General features: G+C 37.1%; 1 protein-coding gene across 8 annotated transcripts in view; it reads left to right on the forward strand.

Annotated features, from left to right (window-relative positions):
• TCF12 (transcription factor 12) overlaps nucleotides 1-22,525 on the forward strand; it is a 160,901-nt gene that overhangs the window by 21,149 nt on the left and 117,227 nt on the right. For all 8 annotated transcript variants that reach the window (XM_071441604.1, XM_071441607.1, XM_071441606.1 and 5 more), the window contains exon 4: nucleotides 20,892-20,965. In XM_071441604.1, coding sequence (XP_071297705.1) covers nucleotides 20,892-20,965 — 74 coding nt within the window. The remainder of the gene's footprint in view (nucleotides 1-20,891; nucleotides 20,966-22,525) is intronic.

A 22,525-nucleotide genomic window follows, 5' to 3' on the forward strand; every position in this document is an offset into this window, starting at 1 on the left:
TGAAGTAAAAGGATGTTGACTTCTATGTTTTATACTTAAATATTTTGTCCCCTGGTCCTGGGAATGGCTCATGGTGACATACTAAAGAGCATGGTTTATTGAATGCATTGTACAATTATTTTAATGTAAATTTAGTTACTGAATCTAGTGAGGGTGAAAAGGTAAGCAGGATACTGGTAGAACAGTTTGGATGCTGTTAATCATTGCTGTTGACAAATCTGTTCAGGCAAATTTCTGTCATTTCTAGTCTAGGACTGTAGGAGTGTTTTCTGAAGGCACACAGATGATAGAAGAATAGCTGTGTCTGTGTGTGGTGGACATGGCATTAAGCATGCTCAAAACTGCCAAGGTGAGGAAACAAAACCAAGTTTGCCTGATGCTATTTGGTTCACTGTAGTACTTGTTTCTGTGTACTGGCAGAGGGCAGATGTGATTGGAGTGCAAGGGTGATGGGTTTTGATTTCTTGACTATTTTTACTTAATGAATTAATGGTTATAGTTCTTGATACTTATTCAGTCTGACAGCTTGCTTTTCCCACAGAAGATCATAATATCCCTTTTTCTCTGCATTTGTGAAAGAAGCTGTTGTGTACTGAGTTAAGTGTACATATATTTTTACTGATTTCTTTAAGTTTGTTGGAAAAGTGATTTAAATTTTCCAACCATGTGCCATTACACATATATTATTTTGAGAAGTGAGATTAGAGGAAGGACTAATATACTAGGTAAACTCAGTATTATCTGCCTTACAACTGCTCATGGATCATAGAAACTGGAACACTACTACTCTAAAACTAGCTACTGTAACATGGCTGCTTTATAATCAGTGTGAAATTCTCAACCACATCAGAAATGTACCATTCTGTTGGTGTTTCAGATGCTAAGCTTTGTCACAATACCTTCATTATGAGCTTAGGTTGGTCTTCCGGCTCCTATGGAGTCATCAGGCTTTACATTTCATTTATAGAAAATGCTTATGAGCACCTTTTACTGTACTGTAATCTTATTAAGCCAAGTTGCTGATGTTTTGCATTAGGTTTGTGCTTTGTATCCCTTCATGCTGAAGGATACAGTTGATCATAAATACAGCCTTGACTATTCCTTATTTAGCAAAAAAATATAGCTTTATAAGTCCTATGAATGTGTACTAAAAAAAGCAGTAGCTCTGCTTTGTTATTGCAGTTCTTTAGCATTTGGCACTAAATTCTATTTACTTTTGAGTCAAATATTTTGGGGAATGTTCAATTTTCCTCTAAAAACATTTAAATGTAATATCAGTGTGTGCTGTTCAGAGGTGCAAACCAAGTAGTTGAGTGATTTCCATTAGAATGCTTCTCACTTAAATCTGAGAGACTTCTCTGTAAATCCTTAACAGTTCTTGACATTGCTACCTCAAGGCTCAGAGCCAGCATGTGCAGACCCAGGGGAGCAGACCCAAGCACCAATCCCAGACTGCTCCCTCCAGGAGCATTTTGCTCAAATCCTTAGGGAAATGTTGACCTTCTCTTTCTCAAAAAAGTGGCACCTGCTGGCTAAGCAGGACGGGCTTCGAGGGAATTTGGAGGAGGATGATTTGGACTTGGTAGGCTGTGAGACAAAACTTGGGTCAGGGCTAAAGAAGTACTTGGCTTGAGGAATGGATGAAAACAAAGAGAAATTGAAATTCCTGTGAGAGAAGCACTGTTTTGATCCATATCTGATGCTCTTTATTCGGATCTTTGCACTCACTCATAATATGATTTTCCTTGATTTTCCCACTGTTTCTCAGTTATTTGGATTGTGCTACAAAATGTGCCAAGTAGTGCATCAAATAGGTGGTCTTAATTAAATCAAAATAAATTAAAACCAAATGTTTACTTGGTCATTTCAAAATAAATAATTAGGTTCTTACAGACCGGCCTAATGCTGAGGGATCTCAACAATCTTCCAGATTCTTAATTTTTAGTTTGGTAGAATGACAACAGACTGAGGAGAAAGTCTGTTTTCTATTTGTGAGGTCAGTACATAAAATGCTATTCACAGCTTTTTAATCTCATTTTGTAGTTTTATGGTCTGTGTATTTAATGAAAAGTAATATATTTGGTAGGGAGCAATGAGATTTCATGCTGTTATTTCCAGAAGATGGCTAATACAATACAAACTAAATGTTTGTCTTTTTTGTTAGCTTTACATAGACTTAATCACAGTGATTGTGCAGTTTTGAGCTGAAACTTAAATGCACGGAATTGTGTTTTTGTGCAGAGTTTTTTTCCCTTCACCCCTTCACTAAAAAAAAAAAACAAACCACCAGCAAAATTTTAAATCTTTAGATGCAAGAAAGTGGGCGGTGTTGAGAGGAAAAGAAATATAATTTGTATGATCTCTAAGTCCAAATCGACTTTTTTTTTTAAATTAGCTATTGAGTTATTGAGTGTTAAATTCTAGACTGCATTTAGTAGGGTAAATTGCTTATAATTCTGGAAGCACTGATCCTGATAGGAAAGGGTGATAATTAGTTTCTAATATGGACAGAATTGCTGTTATTAGCTGTGCTCCACATGTTTGCTTCCCCTGTGGCATTCCTTGAGGTGCAGCAGATGGATGAACCAGGGGCAGAGGTAATGTGTGCCATGATCGGCTGCTGCTTTCCCCTGGGGATACTTCTGGAATGCTGATCTCTTCTTTTTCCTTGCTTTTTTCCCTTCTTTTCTTTTTCAGCAACTTTGCTGAGATGTATCAGAATTAATTTATGGTATTACTCCTTTATAATCCATTAATCCAAGCGTTTAATACCAATATGTTAATGTGTTAGAAAAGGATGGGCTGTTTGTGTGCTGGTATCTTAAATCTTACAAAGTCAATATCATGCTTAAATACTTTTCTCCATTCTGTAGGGTTGTGTCATTAATAGTCTGATGTTGCCTGATACTGTTATCTAATCTTTTGGAACATGGTCATATTGAGAAATGGAGCCTGCTATTGAAAAGAGTTGTCCTTTTCCTTTAAATCTAGCCAAGTAATTATCATTTTCTTTTCTTTCTGTTCTTGATTAAAATGTAGGCAATAGGTTGTGTGTGGGCTTTTGTATTTGAGCTTTTAAAATGTTATTTTATTTATTTTTAATACCAGATCTAGGTATTAAATAAAAGTTATAATAATAAAACATATAATAATAAAATAATATATTATTATAATATATAGTAATATAGTATTATGATATAGAATATATAAAATATAATATACATTGTATATAATAATAATAAAATAATAAAAATAATGAAATGTTATTTAATTTCTTTTTCATACCAGACCTAGGTGTTGAGGTAGTAATGCAGGTTGCCTTACCAGGGCAGCCCTGCTGGGGTGAGCACAGGGAGCCTGCAGTGGGTGCTGTGGGTGGGAAGGAGCCCTGCACTGGAGCTGCAGCTCCTGCTGTGGCACAGCTGCAGCTGGGGGGTGCCCAGGGAGCCCAGCACACGTGTTGGTTATTGGGCAATGCTTCCATCGGTGCTTTGCAAATTATTTTCAGTTTCTTTGTGTATCTATCTTCTTTTTCCTTGTCCTTTACTTATTTACTCTCCCAGACCGTTTCACTCCTTATTGGACTTTGCTGGAATCCACAGTATTTTCAGAGAAATTAGTGATTTTAAACTAAGTGACTTTGAAGGTGAGGCTCCATGGGTAACTGCAAGTTTGCCACCAGGGACATAAAATTTGCTGAAACTCTCTGGCTCATATTTCTGTGAATTTTTGCTGTGTAAGAGCTATAGAAAAAATACCTTCCTCTGCATTTTAAAGATGACATGTAAATGTCAAAGATTTTTTTTCTTTTAATTTTCTTGCCTTTTGCTTTTAACCTGGAGTCTTGATCCAGAATGCCTAAAGAAAATTTTTATAAAGATATATTTTTATACATGTTCATATATATTTATGTGTATGTATGTATTTGTTTTCTTGGCTGTGGAACCATTTCATTATGTTTTATTCTCTGCTTTTGCTACCACATATTACAGATGTGGGTATGGAATAGAAATCTACTGACAAGGAAGTTGCACCTTCTGTTTGAGGTTTGCAATGTTTCTAGCACAGTAACTGCAAGTATTTTTTGTTTGCAGACTTAGAGGGGACATCCTTTATACGACAGGCTTTCAAGTGAATTTTTAAATAAATGCTAATCCACTTAAGGCTTTCAGAAATGGCTGATTACTTGAGTGCTTCCTAAAATTAGGTGAAATTGTAAGGGGACAGTGTCTGTCACTGCATCCAGTGGCTCTGGCAGTGGTAGTGGAGGATCATGTTTGCCAGCTGTGGCAGTGTTTTCTCTAAACTGTGATACATAATTTATAGTAGTGTGTAAGTGGGCATGGAAGTGTGTGGATCCTGCTGTTGTTGGTACTGCTGATGGTGTGTAGTCAGCAAAAAAGTTTTGCTCTGAAGTAGTTACTCTGTTATTTGATAGACTCGTGTGAATCTGGACGGTGTGAGATATTCATGTTCTGGTAATGCACTCGAGTAATTCCTTCACACTCAGGCTGCTTAAATAGGCTGAAGAGTGCAGAGCTCCTTGATGCAGGAGTTCTGTTGCTAGGATTTCTCAAAGGTTGTGTTATTCAAAGACCTTTGTGCTTGCTTTGTCTGCATCTTGGATAACATGAGTGTTCTGGATTAGTAGATGGATTCCTTGGTTTTAATGCAAAAGGTTGGCAACAGCCCAAGATTATGACTTGTCAGAAGGAGGCTCCTAAACCAGGAGGCCTTGTCAGACGCAGCTATTGAGCATTGCTGCCAGGCTCTGCCTCGTCAGTGATTGTCTGGAGATGGGGTTGTTTGTACAACTCACAAATACTGGAACTGGAAGTGTATTGAGGAGGATGGAAACTTGGAGAACCTTGGACAAAAGCTATTTCCCAAGGGGAAGGCTTGGCAGTCAGAAAATAAATAAATAATCATCTGTAGCATGTCCTAAAGACCAAACAAAAGGGTAAGCAAACATAAGAAAATTTCAAAAACAGTTAGTTAGTGTTCCACAGTGAAACACAATTTTGTTATAATCCCCTCTGTTCATAGTGACCCGTTTCAAGCAGCAGAACCTTCTCCTCCTTCATAGTGTTGATGTTTGACTGTTTTTTGGAAACTCCTTTGAATTGCCTTGGTTTTATTGCTGGGGGCTCATTATATATATATATATATATATGAGTTTTTTTCCTGTGAAAAAGACTTAACTGCTTTTTTTTGTGAGCTTTTCCTTTTTTAGTTTTATAACTCAAAGTCAGGTTGCTTGTCTCTTCATGGAAGGAGCAACCTTACCTGAAATGCCTGCGACAACACAGAAGAATTACATGTAACCAAAAAAAAATCAGAGATTTTCTGTAGTGGGTGTTTTTATGCTGCTTTCCTGCTGAAATCAACAGGAAATTTAGATTAAACCTGGTATCTTGCCACACACTCAGAGAAAAAAAATGAAATTATCAGAATTCTTATGATTCTTTTCACCCTCTAGCATAATAATAAAACAGGTATTCTTTTGTATCTAATGGATTTTCATGATCTAGTAAAATATATTTGAGTTGTTACACAATACTTTAAATTTTTGAACTGTTTGAGCAAGTATTTCTGTCTTTCAGAAAGAGCCTTTACTATACCATGTTCATTTTATTATATGAACTGAGCAAAACTCTTTGCTCTAGGAAGGAATTTTGCCATTTGATATACTGTGGAAATCTTTTAATGTAAATTTAAAAGTTGCCTGTGCCATCTATGTATTAATTTTTCTATTTAATTCTCTATAGAAATTCTCGATATTAAATTCATGAAATATTTAATCACAATGGTGGCTCTATTCTGCCTTAGGAAACTGGTTTTATTCAAATGTTACTCCTGTAATGAACCGGTTCAGGAATTTTGTTTTCATCTTCTTCCACGTTGTATTAACCAGAGCAAAATTATTTCCATGCTATTTGTATAAAGGGCAGAGGATACATGCATGTGTGTAGGTGCATTGGATTATCATTATTCAACACACATAGTATCGAGTTCCTCCTAAACGGAGAATTTGACAATTTGTTACATTTTTACTGATACACTTTTAGAATGCTGACCTCTACAGGTGGTTCATTCTTACTCAAGCTGTCGGTGGCTTTGAATTACTTCAGTTGCTTTGAAAAGGAAACAAAATAAATCCTACAGAGATAGTTTTCCTTTCCAGTGAGGCTGCTGACAACCTCACTAGAGCAGTTAGCTCTTATTTCCCTTATCTCTCCTCAATAGCCTGTTGTCTTCCACCCCCAATAACATTTTGGTGCTGTAACCATCTTTGCATCACTAACTTCAGACAGTATTCCATCATTTAGCAGTGTTCATGAGGTTGATTTAGGGACTTTCTTTGCTTTTTTTTTGGTTGAAATATATGGTATTTGTGGAAACATGTATCATAGAGTTTTAGTTAACTCATGAGCTTCTGCAGGTTATCCATCCTTTGGATGTTAGTGTACATGAGGCTTTGAGGCTGAAGTACTTTTGCCTGTGTTTTTAGTTGCTTGATGTGATTTAGATTCAGTTTGGGGCTCTCAGCTGCTGTTAGCAAGATGCTGTGATTGAGCTAATCAGCCCTGCTATGAACTGCCTGTGGTCTGGAAGCTTAACAGCCTAAAGATTGCTGCAGGTATAGAGTTCTAATTTTGGATCTGTTTCAAAAATGGCTTTGAGTGGATTTTCTTGTGTAAAAGGTGGCATACACATAATAATGACACTGTATTAATTCTAGTCAGTGTTTTTCTTAGGTCTAATATTAAGACTGATAGCTCTTTTTAAAATACAGATGTTCCCCTTTTATAATTTGTATATTTTCTTTAGCAGGAAATTTCTGGTGATGTAAAAAAAGTTGTAAAGTTTGTGTTAGAATGAGAGATGTGGGAGTGGAGGAGACTCTCAATAGAAAGTGTTCAGTACAACACTAGATCAATACAGGCACCACAGCAGATTCTTGTATTGCTTCTCTTTAAGTAGCATTATAGCTGGCATTACTCTGGATTAAATCAAGTACAGCAAGTACAGAATTTTGATTTCAACTGTACTTCATTTCGTTCTTAATGGAAAATACAATGAAGTGGCTTAGTTTCGTCTGTGTTTTTGCACTGTCTTATGAACTGCTAGACTCTGATTTTACAATGAAAGAGATAAGAATCCATATTCAATTGAAATTCTGTAGGAATAGGGTGTATTAAATTTTAAGACTTCTTGAAAACCTAATTAGTTCTCGGATGACTTAGAGGCTTCACAGGTCTTAAGAGGTTCCACCATGTGTGAAGCTCTTGTTCACTTTGAACCTTTTTTAATAAAAGCAGGTATTGATTGTTTTTCTGTGCTCTTCTTACTCTGTTATTTGTCCTCTTTTTAGGCTAATATTTCATAGGAACTTTTTTTAGTTTTTTTTTCTTTTGTTTGTCCCATAATACACTCAACATTAAAGTAATGATTGCTCTGAGTCCTTAAGGAGAATAAAAACTAGAGAGATCTTAGGGGCTAAAGTGTATACAATGTTTTAGTTTCTTGGTAATTGGTTAAGAATATATGTCTTACTCAGGGCGAGTTCTGCTCTGATGTTTAAAAATTCAGCAGTAAACTTTAAAGTGTAGAAGGAAGTGGCTTCTTTATTTGTTTTTTCTTTAAAAAGGCAAGAAATAAAATCCAAACAAATATTTTATTCCTGAAAATTATAATTTGATGATGCATTTGATAATATACACAGAATTTTTTTAAAGGCCAAATTGCAGATATACACCTGAGTGATGCACATGTTTATTTCCTTTGCGTGACCTTTAAATAGAAGCTTTACATGTTAAGTGAATGGAGTAGAACAAAATTGTTACTGGAGCTCTTGTGCTTGAATTTTTACATTTGATTCACATGATTCTTGCCAGGTGCCTTATAAGGGTTTGTCTAATTCACTGGGCTTTCATATCACTTGTGGAAATTCAGTCAGGGGCTTGTGTTGGTTTGGCTGCCAGGGAAATCCTGTGTGTGTCTGTGGAATGGGCACAAAAGGACACCAATGTCATCTTGTCCAGCCTTTCAGTTATGGGAGCACATCACCTTTGTTTGAGTTCAGGTGAAGAGTATTAAGGTATGAATTCACTTCAGTTTACAGGAATTTCTTAACTTTCTTAAAAGTATGGGGTGAGCCAGCCTTGTCCCAAGGAACAAGTTTTACATTTTCAGTGCACGTGAACATAAGTTGGGGAGCTGCATGTGATGTTTATTCTGAGTTGCCCTATTACATGTGTGAATCTTCAGATCTTCAGAATGCTCTCGTGCATCTGGGAGGGTTGATATTTTTCTTCTGAACCTTCTTCAGTAATCTTTCCCTTATAAACTGGGATATAAAGATATTTGATGCCTTACTACCCTTTCACAAAGTGTGATCTGCAAAATATTTAAATCACATTATATTGAAAAGTAATAATATTTTTTGTGACTGGAATATATATATATATATATATATATATATAATAATATATATAATTCTTTCCCAAATATCAAGTCACAGTTGTCTTTTTCAAAAAGGCAGAAACTCTGTTCTCATTTTTGTTATTTTACATATTTAACAGAACAGGAAGAGTCTGTCTTGTGTTAAAATTATTTGATAATCCTTATAAATTGTAATATTTTTATTTTTAGTGGTTGAGCAAATCTGGGCACTTATACAAATTTCATTGTCTTGGAGTGTTGCAGTATGAACAAGCAAAGTACAAAATAAAGGAAAGTTTGAAAGCTGTTGTTAGAGATAAAAGCATCTATATAGAGAACTGAATACAGGATCTAAGACAAAGTTGCCACCCAAAGAGGCAATATGGTTAAATTGACTTGTTCTGGCAATGCTTAAGATTCTAAAATGTGTAAGAGAAAATGGGATATCATAATTTGTAGAAACTTACTTGGCACATGGAACCCAAGGCTAAATTTTAAAATGTGCTTTGAAGTTTTTAAATCAAATTAATTTTTTTTTCTTTTTCATTACAGAAGAAACAGAGGCAAGTAAAATTATTGAGTTTTGTTGCCATTTACTTTGAAGTAGTTTACTCTTCTTCTAACTTTTTGGCTAAAATTCTAGTAAGTGAACAATAAAGTGTGTGTGGGAGTTTTCTGGCAGTGTTGAACTTCCTGGTAACCTGTTTCTACCCCAACATGCAGCAGATTCAATCTTTTAAAGATTTTTAAAATTAGATTATTGGTGTTTAATGTATTTGAAACATGCATTTATTCAGTTATTTTTCTCACATACTGGCATAGCATCTACCACTGGTTCAATAAAGCCAGTAGTCCCAAAGTAGACTGCAGGATTTTATGCATCACCACATAGTGATGGCTGGGTTTTTTTCTTTTATTATTTTTTCCCCTGAAAAAAATCACTTTTTTTTTTTGTCTTTTAAATACAGCCAGTCTCAGAGGTTGTAAATGCTTCAGAAATGATAGGCTGGCTTCCCTGGCCCTTCACACAACCCTGACTTTGGCTTTCTCTGATTCTCCTTTTCCTTTCTGCCAGCACTGGTGCTGTCCTGGCCCGGTAGTGAAATACTTCTGTGAGCAAGTCTGGCCAGAAACCAGTGAAGGTTTGTTATTTTTAAGGGTCTGTTTTCTACTGGTTTCTTTCTGAACAGGTTTACTGCAGGTCCCTAGAACCTGGTGCTAGTGTGAGGGAGGATGTGAGGCAGGCTGTGGGCAGTGGGGACAGTGACGTGTTAGGGGAAGCAGGATGGCCTCCCTTGGGTGGCAGCCAGTCCTTAGCTTTGGGAGGATGGGCTGTGTTTGCATACATAAACCTTGACTCATAAGCTGTTGTTTGGCAGTGCTTCCTGCACCAGAATCCCCTGCTGGAGTTGGGAAGTGCTGCTGGCCTGTGTGAAGGCTCACTCTGCACAGGAGCTGTGGTGGGGCTGTGCACCAGGCTGGCTCATGGCATGTTGGACACTGAGCTGGTGAGGACCAGCAGTGCTGGGGACTTCCACTTCTTATTCTTGCTCACCTGTAATATTAAAATTAGATTATTTGTCCTATTTTTAATGTAAAACCATTCACTCCAATGTTCTGGTTAAATATCCCTAGAAATTGGTTCCTAAAACGAAAGAGTAATTTTATAGGAATGACATTAGGTGCTTTTGTAAAAGGAGAGACTTCTGAAACATCCTGGGAGGGGGTATTAAAGGAAATAATTAATTATTGATTGCCACTTGCTTTCTGGCTACTTAGGTAAATGTTTTAAAGTCTGTAATACCATATTATTATTATAAGAAGGATAATTACTAGGTAAGGGTGCTTTTGTCCACACAAAGACTGTCTACCATATTTTATTGGCTTTCAGCATTTTCTAGCTGTAACCTACAGAACTGCTGTAACAGCATACCTGGAGAAACAACGACAGCAAATTTATTTTGTATTCAAAGCTCAACTTGTCCTCATTTAAAAAACAAAACAAAACCAAAAGCAAGAGAGCACTTTAACAGCAACAGGTATGTCTGTTCTGGCTGCTAGAGTACGAAGGCAATTTAAAATGGAGTTACTTAACTGTAAATTCCAATTCCAATTTTTTGTCAAAGTTCTGCCTCTGGAGTGTGCATGGCTTCTAAGTGCATTTTATTAAGAGTGTTTTAACTCATGTAACACTTGTTACCAGAAAAGCATTGAAAATTCAGATTTCTATAAAAAGTGTGATATTTAGGATTTAAGCCAAGGAGAAATGTTATGCAGTTGAACCAGACTATGGACTATTAAATGAAAAGCTAGCAGAAGAAATAAAAGGAAGATCAGTAAAGTCTTCAAACAGGAAAAAAAGTCTTTGGTTGAGAAGTAAAGTTGGAGAAATCTCAACATCTTCACTGCAGATGCAGATATTTCTGGATTCACTTCCACCAGAGCCAGACTGTCAGATTTAGTAGTTATTCTCTAGAATAGAAAAGTGTTGGGTGGTTTTTTGTTGTTTTTTTTTTTTTAGTTAGTGGGATACTACTTTAAATTATTTTTATAATAGTTGCATGTTTCTGCTAAACTAGCAAATTTAAACTATTTTAATTACTCCTTAGCATTTAAAGACCACAATGCTGAGCACAGCATTGACTACTCTAGAAGTTGTTACTTCTGTGCTGCTGATCCTCTCACAGTGTAATTTTGTTTAAGGGTAGTCTTTCCAGTGTTAAAGCTCTAACAATAGGGATATACTAGCAGAAGAATGTTAAAATGTGGGCTGTTCCTGAAGGGCAGCAGAAATCAGTAGATGAGCTGATACCTTTTGATGAGGAAGGGAGAAACCAGTGAATATGGGTGTCATACAGCTCAGTCCTGCCATGAGCTCTGGTGACACATCTTAGTTCAAGGGGAAGCACAGCCTTTCTTTCAAACAAAGGCAAAGAGTGGAAAGAGGAAAAACAAATGTTTTTGGGATGGAAGGTGCACCAGGCTCCCTCAGACATCGCAGTTGCTGCAGTGCTGCTGTGTATTAGCACAAGGCCCATTAACATCAGGCCCCAGTCATCCTTCCACCTCGTTTGTTGATGCAGGAGACTGAGCTGTATCATATCAGCTTTCCAGCATTGTGGGCACACCATCATTTACTGCCACTCACACTAAAGGAGCTGTCAACACAAAGCCTGCCTGCTTGCTTCAGGAGGCAGCTAACAGCCCAGGCAGCAAGGAGCTTGATTCAGCAAATATTTGAGCAGATGTAATGATACCTGGCACATTTAAAAACAGATTTCTCTCCTTTGTCAGAGAACATATTTTTTTCTTAATTTGAGAATGAGATTTAACAATACCTGCAAAAGCTCTGTCTAATAAGCTGTTGGAAGAAATGTCTCAGTGTTGAGAAAATAAAGGTTTCTTTGGGGTTGTTTCTTTGAGTTTTTTTAAGGTGTCTCAGGGCCCTGCTAGCAGCACAGGCTGTGCCAGATCTCCGTTTGTTCAGACTGGATTCTGGCTTTGACTTTTGGAAGTAATGGAATTATTGAGAACTGTTGCTTTTGGACCTCTGCAGAAGGAGAACATCTGGCAAGAGCTTTACTACATTCCAACTCGCTTATGGAGGGGGAAGCACTTGTTGGTACAAAATGCATACTGGAACAAGTAGTCCTTGACACTCCAGGCTGATGCTAACTTCCATCAGCTCAAAATTTCATATAAATGCAAGTAGAGATGTTTCTAGAAATTTTTTAGTAGTTTACTTTAATCCTTTTTTCCCCCTCCATGCCTAAAATAATAGAAGAAAACACATTTTGCACTAGGCAGCTCTTTTACTGAGGGAAGAAGGTGCAGCCTTTGCCTTGGACAAACTGGAAGGCACTTCATTGTGCTGCAGGGCAAATGGTGGAGCCCTAATCTCACAAAAGCTTCTTTCTTGATTGGAGATGAAGTATGGAGGATTTCTTCTTGATTTTTGGCAATAGAGGAGAGAAATAGGTGAGCCAGGTTCTAGTAAGTCAATATTGTGGCTATATTTCTTCTATTGTTTTTTCCACATCTAACTTGGAGCTATCCTACCACAGCTCTGGTTTAGGTGAGCAGATGTGCAGTGCTTGCATTTATCCATTAAGCATTCTTTCCTGTTTAAATACTGAGCAGATAAGCTTTGTTTTCAGAGTTAGAAGAGGGTGTTTAATGCTGAAATTTTCATACAATAAACACTTTCCCCCAGCTGTATTGAAAGAATCAGAATTCTCTCATGATAAACTTAAGTTCACACAACCCTGATGTGTAATTTCTATTTTGCTTAGTAATGAGAGTTAATTCCTGCAGCTGACTTAGATGTGCTCCTTAGAACAAGAAAGTGTAAGAAATCATCTCATTGAGGATGTGCCTGTCTAGAGGCAAAGTTGAAACCTTTCAGACTTCTTTGTATTCTACATGCTTTGTTTTATGAAAAATGTAAGATGTTAGTGCATTGCTTTAATGTGAGAGGCTGAGATGCCATGCTGCTGGTAATAGAGTTTTGATTTCAGTATTGTGGGGTTGCCAAAACTCAGATACAGAGGTACTGTGTACCTTGGCAAAGTCTAGGTTTTCTTCCACGTGCTTCTATGAAGTGGCTTGATCCAGATCTTCTCAAGTTCACACTCAGGCTTCTGTGATCTTGACAGTCTTATCTGTAAGAGCCTTTGTTTCCAGTCACATTATTGTAAACATGGAGTTACACTGGCATTCTCTTGCCTATACTGTATAGTATATTTGCCTTTATACTTAGGACTCGAAATTCTGCCTCACTAAATTCCAAGGTTTTTGTCTGATGCTTGATTTCTCCACTGGTTCACCTTCATGAAAGTCAAAATATATGATGTTTCTTAAAAACTTTCAGTTGTTTTTTTATCTCCCCCCCACCTCTGCTTGATTTGTCAGAGGGTCTCTTTTTCCTTGAAAGATTTTAGTGTTAAGGTATTAATGATCTTCTAAATATCAACCAAGTAATTTAAATTTTTTGCAACTGTGTTATCTTAATTGTATGTGAATAAAGATACATGGCAATCATCAACACCATGACAGGATACTGACCTCAGGTTGATCTTAGGATTTGTTTCAAGAGAGTCAAAATTTGCTGGACACCTTGTGATACAGTAAATGGTTAAAAATACTTTTTATTAACATTTTTAGACATGTTCTTTGGAAAGCTGTCACACTTGCCATGTTTTCTTTGCTCATGAGAGTTAGAACCTCAGTTAGACACTGTGTAACTCACATTAATTGTGTTCTGGTGCCTGAATTGGCAGTTTTCTGTACAATTGTGTTCTTATACAGTTGGTAACAGTAGCTGTTGCTGTGAGGCTGTATTAGAATATTTTTGGCCTGATGTGTGCAGTCTTGTGACACTGGCCTTGATTTGGTGTGTATATAAAAATATATATGTGTATATATGTATTTGAAAGTGTGTGGTTATATAAAGCAGTTGAGTCATAACTGAAGTAACCACAGGAACATTTGCCAGTAGAAAGGATTATTATGATAGCTGGTACTGTAGGGCTGAGACTTGCATGTTAGAGCTGCTCAGCCTGATACTCCATGGCTCAGCACAGAGAGGGAATAAGCAGCATGATGCAATTTAATAGCAGTTGAACTGTGTGTGTTTGTGTGTGAAGAAAAGCTCTGGGTTGTACCCCTGCTAAAGGCTTCAGCTCTAAGCTGGTGTACTTTGTCCACATTTGTAACCAGGGAGGCTTCAAAATATACTCTGTGGGCACACATGTAAATGTTATTTGTATACAGGATAATTTTTGAATATTAGCATTTTAATTTAAAAAAAAAAAATAACCTTAAATTGGATCAAAGAGTAATATTAAAACTTGTATTAATATAGGGAATTTGGAGTGTGTGTGTGTGAAGAATAGCTTTACTGTGTAGTGCTCTGAGCACCTCAGTGGAAAATTCCTTTTTTTATTAGTTTAAATGCTATTTTTTATAGTTGTTGTCATTAACTTATGCTTGAACAGTCTGAATATCTATACACAACTAACAAATGCCTGTTACATACAGTATTATAAATATGCTCTCCTCTTTGAACAGTACCTGCTGTACCTTTTCTGGCAAGATGCACGTAGCAATGTGCAGTTTTCTGCTCTAGTACAGTTTGTGTGGGAAATGCCAGTTCCAATTTTATTTTGAGTGGGTTGTATTGTATTTAAAGTGTCCAGGTCATGCCAGGTCACTTGGTGTGTTTGGGGACATGATTTAGAGTCTAGGAAGCAGAGAATATGAGCAAAGAGAAGCAGGCACTTTCTGATATTTCTGTAAGGGCAGTGCTCTTACAGGACTTAATAACCCAGTGCTGTTCTTAGGGAATACATAGGTCTTATTGCAAGAAATGAATAGTATTATTTGTGAAATCAAGTTAAAAGTAGTAATTGCCTTTTTGTTAAAAAAGCAAATTATATTTAGCTAATGAGTTGAAACAAATCTAAAACATGATAGTTATACAGGAACTGTATTGCCAGTATTGACTTTTGATGCTAATAGACACTTTTAAAACAAATTCAGACTTTTCTTCAGTTTTCCTGAACCAGCAAGGTTTTTTTTTCCCATTTTCTTTGGAATTTATACAATGTTTATTGTTGTTTTAGAAAGTTTTTTTCTTCCAGGGTAAATACTGTTCTTGCAAGTAATTTTCTGTATGAAAGTATAGGTTTTACATACAGGGAGAATTCAATTTGCTGGTATATTAAATTACAACTAATTTTTAATACCTGCCAGTGGCAATATTGGTCTAAGTTTTGGTTATTGTCCAGGTAAATTGTGTACTTGCTGTACCTTCCTGCAACTTGAATAATTTTGTTCTTCTGAAGTTTTAATTGTGATTACCTGTTCTATAGATAGAAACTAACTTTGTATAGCATATCTCTTTACTATTATTCAAATAATTTCCACAATGACTGGCATAGTGGATATTTATTCTTTGCTGTCAGATAATCATGTTCTGGGAATCTCCACGATAAGCAATGTTTCAAAAATGAAAATGAATTTACTTACCACTATTAATAATCAGAGTTGATATTTCAAACATATTAAAAACTGATCTTTGCAAAGATTAATATTCAAATGGAAGCCAGTGTTTTATGGGTACTAATTGAGGTAACCAGTGTCCCCTCAAGGGCTCTTCTCTGCAGGGCTTCCTTGCACTTTTTAAATCCCTGCCTTTAGAGGCTGGTAGCCAAGATCTCAGCTCCCATGGCCATGAACCTGCTGGGCAGGTGGGGAAAGATATGAAAACTGATAGGTAAGCCCGGGAGAAATGTCAGTTTTACAGGGTGCAGTAGGTTAAGGGCCCAATCTGTGACACCATGGCTCAATACAGGGAGCAGAGTGAGCAGCATTGTACAAGTTAATAAAATTATCTTGGGTGGTTTCCTGAAGTAATTGTGAAGTCCAGATGACAGACTCAAGATGGTGTTTCCATGGCATATCTGTAGCTCTTCCATGGGTTTTCTCTGGAGCAGAGGTACACAAAAGGATGCTCTGCTACTGCCACTGGTGCCTCTGATAAGCAGATCTGTTACTGGGCAGCAACTTTGCTTTTTGATCTGAAGGGATCAGGGGGAACTTTGTATCCATATGCTGGAAGACAATTAGTACATTCTTCAACAAACAGTCTGCATTGAGATTTGATTTTTTTCTCCCCCCTCCATGCTTGCAGTTCCCCTTTCTTTTCCTTTATTGTGGAAGGTGGATGGAGAGAAAGTTCTTTATGTAGTTTGAAATGAAAGTGGTCTGTCTTTTACCTGATTAAAATGTTGCATTTCAGTTTATCCCAATGACACTTAAGTGGTTAGACTATTGATAGGTTGTCTGCCTTTCATTTCTCTTCTCAGTTTGATTAATCTTTTCAGCTTTGGATATTTTAAGCCTACCACGTTGTATCTATTGTCAAAGCTGCTTTTGGTTTTGAGTGTCATTCTGGTCCTCTTGTCTGTGTTTTTTCCCACTCCCTGGGTAATAAATGTCTGGAACTTTGCCTTGGCTTCATTTATTTATTTATCTGACTTGTGAATTTTGAGTTCTTTGTTAGAAAAGTAATGGTTTCATTATATCATTAATAATATTACATCTAGGATAAAAAGAGAAAGTTTTTATTGAAAACAACAAGAAGAGGCTGAGAACTAGTCTTTACCTACTGAAAGTTAAGAGATTTGAGTATAGTATATCTCCATCAAATATTATTACTATTTTCATCCCCTTATGAGAAAGTCTAGACCTAAAATATAATTTTGGGTAATAATTGGAATCATACTTCACAATAGACTTTTGCAATATATGGCTTAATGGTAGATTGAGATGTTTGTGTGTCTGACATGCAAAACACAATCAGTGCTGTTATGGTTTGTGCTGTAGGTTTTTTTGTAATTGATTTCAGATGTTGAATCTTATCTGAAGGAATATCATTACTCTGAAACAAAATTGGATAAAGAAGCTATAAAAGATAGAAACTCATACCTTGAGTACCTAGTATAACAATCTACAATGTGATTTTTTTTTTGTCAAATCATTTATTTGATCAACATCATAGCAGATGGTAACCCTATAAAGTATATTATAGTGTTTACACGAACATTAGAGCCTGTATCTCTTGAAATAAGTTTTAAATATAGTCTTCTTTGTCTTATGCCACAAGAGCAACCTTCATTTCAGTTTGATTGTAAGATCCAATTTTTTTTTATTAGATGAATGTTTGGATCTGTTTCTTCAAAATGAACACATATGTTGAAATAATGAGGCAACAGGTTTCTTCAGGTTTTCTTCTAGAATAGCTTGAAATGCTCACAGCAGCATCATAAAAGTCATGTTAAGCAAAGCCTGTTTAGAATGCAATGCATAAAGCCAGAAAACCAATGCAGAAAGCATACTCACGGCTTGGCCGGGTCTCCCCGAGGGGAGGGAAGGCCACGGAGCCTTTCCCCGAGGGGAGGGAAGGCCACGGAGCCTTTCCCCGAGGGGAGGGAAGGCCACGGAGCCTTTCCCCGAGGGGAGGGAAGGCCACGGAGCCTTTCCCCGAGGGGAGCGAGGCCACGGGGCCTTTCCTCGAGCAAGGACACGCTGCCTTTCCTGCAGGCTGGCCCTGCTCTGGGCCGTGCTCCACGTGCTCGGCCAGCCGAGGTCAGCAGTGTCCTGGCTGGGACACGCAGCCAGTGCTGTGGAGCTGCCCTGTGAGCCGGCCCAGCCCCAGACTGCCAGCTGAACCCGCTCAAACAAACATCACACTTAAAGAGTTACTCCCTAATTAAACTGCAGCATATGTGCTATAGAAGTAGTCACTTTTGATTGAGAACTACGAAATATGAGTCATTTCAATTACTTTCCGTCCTCAATGCCTACTAAAAAAAGGAAGTGGGGGTAGAACCTTGTTTTACTCCTGTCTGCCTGAATGCATGTGTCTGTGTTTTTGGACCTTTATAACAACACAGTTCAATTTCCACCTTTTTTCTTTACCTACAGAGGCTGAGATACTGCAGCCTTGTCCTGCACGTTTTTCAATGCTCTGCTAACTGTCACAGCTTTCCTGTGCTCTTTAAGAGCCGTGATTAATTAATGATGAATTCATCCATGATGAATTAATGGATGCTGGAATTGGTCAGTACATTGCCTTGTGGAAGGAGTTATACAAAGGTGATGATCCCCCTAGTTCCTCTGTTCTCTTTTGCCTTTTCCAGGATAACACCAGAACTCTTTCATGACACTTCTGCTTTGAGACTTTATTGAATTTATTAACGTAGATGACTCTCATGTTATTTCTTACCAAGTGTTCCCCACTTCAGGGGCTTTACATTTAAGAGTGAATCTGATGGTCCTGGCTCAGTCATGTAGTTACTTTTGGCTATGTTAAAGTATGTCTTGTTTGTTTGTGTCCATCCTGCTAGGAATGGTCTGGGTCTTTGTCTCATCCAACGTTTGGGTGGTTTTCATCTGTCACCCATGGGAAACACATTAGTGTACAAAGCAGAACAGACTCCTTGAGCACCATGGTGACACATGTGTGATTTCCTGGTTGAGTGTTGCAGGCTACCTGGGGCAGCACTTGTTTGGTGTCTCATGTTGATGGAGACCAAGGGCAGCAGGGGTATCATTCCAAATTAAGTCCAGATGTCAAGCAGCAGTAAGTCAGAGTGCTGGTGTTCTATGTTCAATACATGATGCCTTTTTTCTTGTAGCCTTCACAGAGCATTTAAAATGTGAAAGCATCTTCCTTGTGTGAAAATTTTGAGTAAGAGATAGGTCTACGTGTAAGCCTATTTGGGGCTTATAAGAATGAAAAATGCTGTATGAAAAGGAGGAAAAAGACACCTGGTAGGAAAAAGGAAGTTAGCCAGAATAGTAAACTGTACTGGACTTGTGTAGAAAAAAAGAATTCTGGGAACTAGTCAGAAATTAGTTTTCTTCCCTATCTGAAGCAGTTACATTTTGGTTTAGAGCAGTTTCTTTAAACAATTTATTTGCATAATTCAAATGGTAGAATTAAAATACTTGAATTTTTAGCTGTACATGTACTGATTAAGCAGAACCATAACTTAAGTCCTTATGTCCCACTGACTCAAATTTTCATATGAGTAGCATGTTTCAGTGGTTAGCATCTGAACACTCTATGCATAACCATTATCTAGTCACTTATCTCCTTTAATGGGTTGGTATAACCTACTGTATCCTAAACTTTCCCAAGAACTTTGTCTTGCAGTAAGATATTTTTCTTTTCTCAGCCCACATATGTGTCTTTGGAAACGAAGGCAATGGAAGACTTGTTATGATAATGACTGGATTACTGGCACTGTTGTTTCTGGCAGAAAAGAGTCAATTGTGCCAAAAGATTGCTTTTGCCTTTGTCAGTGCCAGCCACGACTCTTTACTCAGCTCCTGGACCAGTTACAATGAAACAACAACAATACTGTCAGCTGCAAAATGCAGTAAACTTCCCCAAACTGCTGGCTCAAGATAGTGGTGGTTTTGCATTTTCAAAGAGCCTTCTTCAACCTTGAGGATCTTTCCTGCAGTGCACAAAAAGTGTCTGTAGTTTTTATTTGACTGATTTACTGTACTTTCAGTTTAACATTCCTTTTTGCAGGCTGTCTTTGTCAAAGCATTATTTTATAGCTTCATAAAGCACGTTTCTTAAGGAAATAATGATTAGAATAGTAATAATCCATAGGTAGTTATTTACAGTATCAGTTTACATTTTCGATTTTGCAGTATGGCCATAAGAGAAATATGTATGAAAATTTTATAGTTGCAATATAAAGTTAGGATTTAGAGATGACTGTATGGAGTAGCTTGCACTCTACTCTTATTTATAAATTGGGACACTTAGTTCTTATTTATAAATTATGACATTATAAAACTTTGTAAATAGTTTATAGTATATATCACATAAAGAATTTATGCTTTATATCAAAACTCTTTATGAGAAAAGTTTGTGTGACAGGGAAGTAATGAGTTGCATTTTGTAGGCCAGAGTGCTTTGAAGCCTACAGTTTAGGATGGAAATGTTCCACATGTGACAAAGAAATCTCTTGTGAAGCAGATAATCAGGAACCTAATTGTTAGAATAGTAACAGCCTTATCCTATGTGAAGGAGTTTGCTGTAGGAATTCAGGTGCTTTTGCAATTAGCTGTTTGGGAATGTGGTTTATAGGTGGTTAGACTGATTAAATTTGGATAGAAATTGGGTAATACATGGGGTCAATATTCTGATACAGTGTTTGAAGATCTTTTCCTTCCCTTTTCTCTTGTGATCTGTAATCTGGATTTGCATAAAGGGAACTGATTCTAAAAGAACCGTTACAGAGTGTAAAAAATATTACTGTTTTAGTAGTGCAGAGACCATGATTCTCTGTGGGATTTTTAAGCCATTGAAATATAACCGGTCTGTCTTGCCTTTTTTCCCCATTATGCTAAAATATCTTCTGTGTCACATGAAGGCCAAGCAGGGGAAATAATTTTGCACATTTTACAATACTTAAGCAAGACACAAGAGCAAAGAGTAGATAACAAGTATGTGTTTCACAGTGTGTGCTGCAATATTTCAGTGCTTGCTTGAGATGCAGATAAATCGGGCTGCTCAAAAAGCCATGATGTTCACATTGTTGTGCTTGTTTTGTTACTCATGCTAATTTCTTATGGATTGGGTTGGGCCGACAGCAGACTGGCAAATTTCTTGGCTTTTTATGCTCCTGTTTTCAGCAGCTGCAGGTGTCCAAATGAACAGGTTCCTCTGTAGCCAGCTTAATTAATGAGGAAGCTGTTCATCTGAAGTTTTGCTTTTAGAAACACTGCTTTAAGTATATGAAAGCAGATGAATTTACTTAGAGTGTATGGAAGCAGATGAATATTTTTTCAGGTTGCATCAGAAAACATTGTTTTTGCTATGATTTCTTACAGGTTTGTATTTTTCTTTTTGTTGCTAGGTATGGATGAGCGAACAGGTGCCACATCCTGGGGAACAAGCGGTCAGCCAAGTCCTTCATATGAATCTTCAAGGGTAAGATACCCAACTAATAATTCATAATGAAAGTTCATGGGCATGGACAGTCTAAGTCAGCAGATCGTTCAGCAAACTTTTTGAAGGGAAACTCCTTTAAATACACAGATTAGCATCTTTTAGAGACTTTAATGACTTTGAGGAGCTACAGCATCAATTTAGATTTCTAAGACTAAAAAATATATAGGCTTAGAATTAATGAAAATAAGCCATATGTATGCTTGAATGATGAGCATGTATTTTATTTAAGATATAGTCAGAAATTGGAAGTAGAAGTCATGTTACATAGGAGCAGATTTACTGGCAAAGTGTAAGGAACACTTGCCTCTCTTGTTAACATTACCCAGCTATAGTGTGTGCTCTGTCATGATGTTGAAGAGAGGCTTTTCTTTTTAAATACCTTCCTCCTGTTCTTGTTCCAGCCTCATTCATCCCACTTATTGAGCTGAAGGTTCCTGCTACTATCTGATATCCTAAAATAACATGACCCTTTTCAAACTAAAGGCAATGGTCAAAGCAAGCTTGCCCCTAGTTACTCACATTCCCTTTCATCTACTCTATTTTCTTTTTATGAATATTTACTCCCTAAAAGGCCAATGAGCTAAGTACCTGACCTAGATGTGCACAGCATGCCTGATGTTCTGATTTCAGTGCCTTTGAACCAGAGCTGTGCTAGCACTTGTCCCTTTGCAGCTTTCTTGTGCTGTGGAATGAGATGGGTAGGCTGCGAGACCTTGTTCAACTCACTGGGTGTTATTACAGCCTCTGCCTTGCTCTGGAAGACAGCAGTAGGAAGGTTTCTCATGAAGTCCTGATTTTTTCATTGATCATTAGTAAATAATTATAATAAATGTGGAAGTACTTTGTGTGGAAGAAGTATTTCTGTGCAACATGGGAATTCCACATTCTTTAAAACTTCCTTTGTCACCTGGGGCATGGAGCTGAACCTTCAAAGGCCTCCTCTACATTTGAAATGCAATCTTACTATGCAGCTTTATTTAACTCATATTTTTATCGTGTGTTTGGTGTTTTGACTCTCATTTTTTATGTTGCTGATCAATTTTAATTGATTATGAGTTAAGCTGACCTAACTGGAATTTGAGTTTGTGATTTATTGGCTGTGTGGCTGCATTAATCACTATTTTTTGTATGGTAGAGGATCAGCCAGCTAATATTTGAATAGTGTAAAGTCAGTGTGTTAGTTGTGGGATTTTTTGTTTGGTTGTTTTTTTGTTTGGTTTTTTTAAATGATGCAATAAAGAATGGCAATCTGGAATATCATTTAGGTGACAAGAGTTTTCTTTTAAAGAAAGCTTAATTCCTTTTCACAGGAATATTTAATTCCTGTGTTCTCCCCAAAAAAGTGAACACTAGAAATACATATTCTCTGTATATAGAATTGGTAAAGATTAAGAGCCACAAATTAATTTGTCCTGTGGCTGGTATCTTTGGTAAAAAAAAGTAGAACACAGGAATTTCACTTCTGAATTCACTGAAAAAGCACTGGACTTTGTTTACCAGTTTAATTCAAGCTTGCATGCATAAATTTTGGCTATGATG

The sequence above is a fragment of the Agelaius tricolor genome, unplaced genomic scaffold (assembly GCF_023055355.1).
Source record: "Agelaius tricolor isolate 1412-34295 unplaced genomic scaffold, bAgeTri1.0.p SCAF_16, whole genome shotgun sequence".
Lineage (NCBI taxonomy): Eukaryota > Metazoa > Chordata > Aves > Passeriformes > Icteridae > Agelaius > Agelaius tricolor.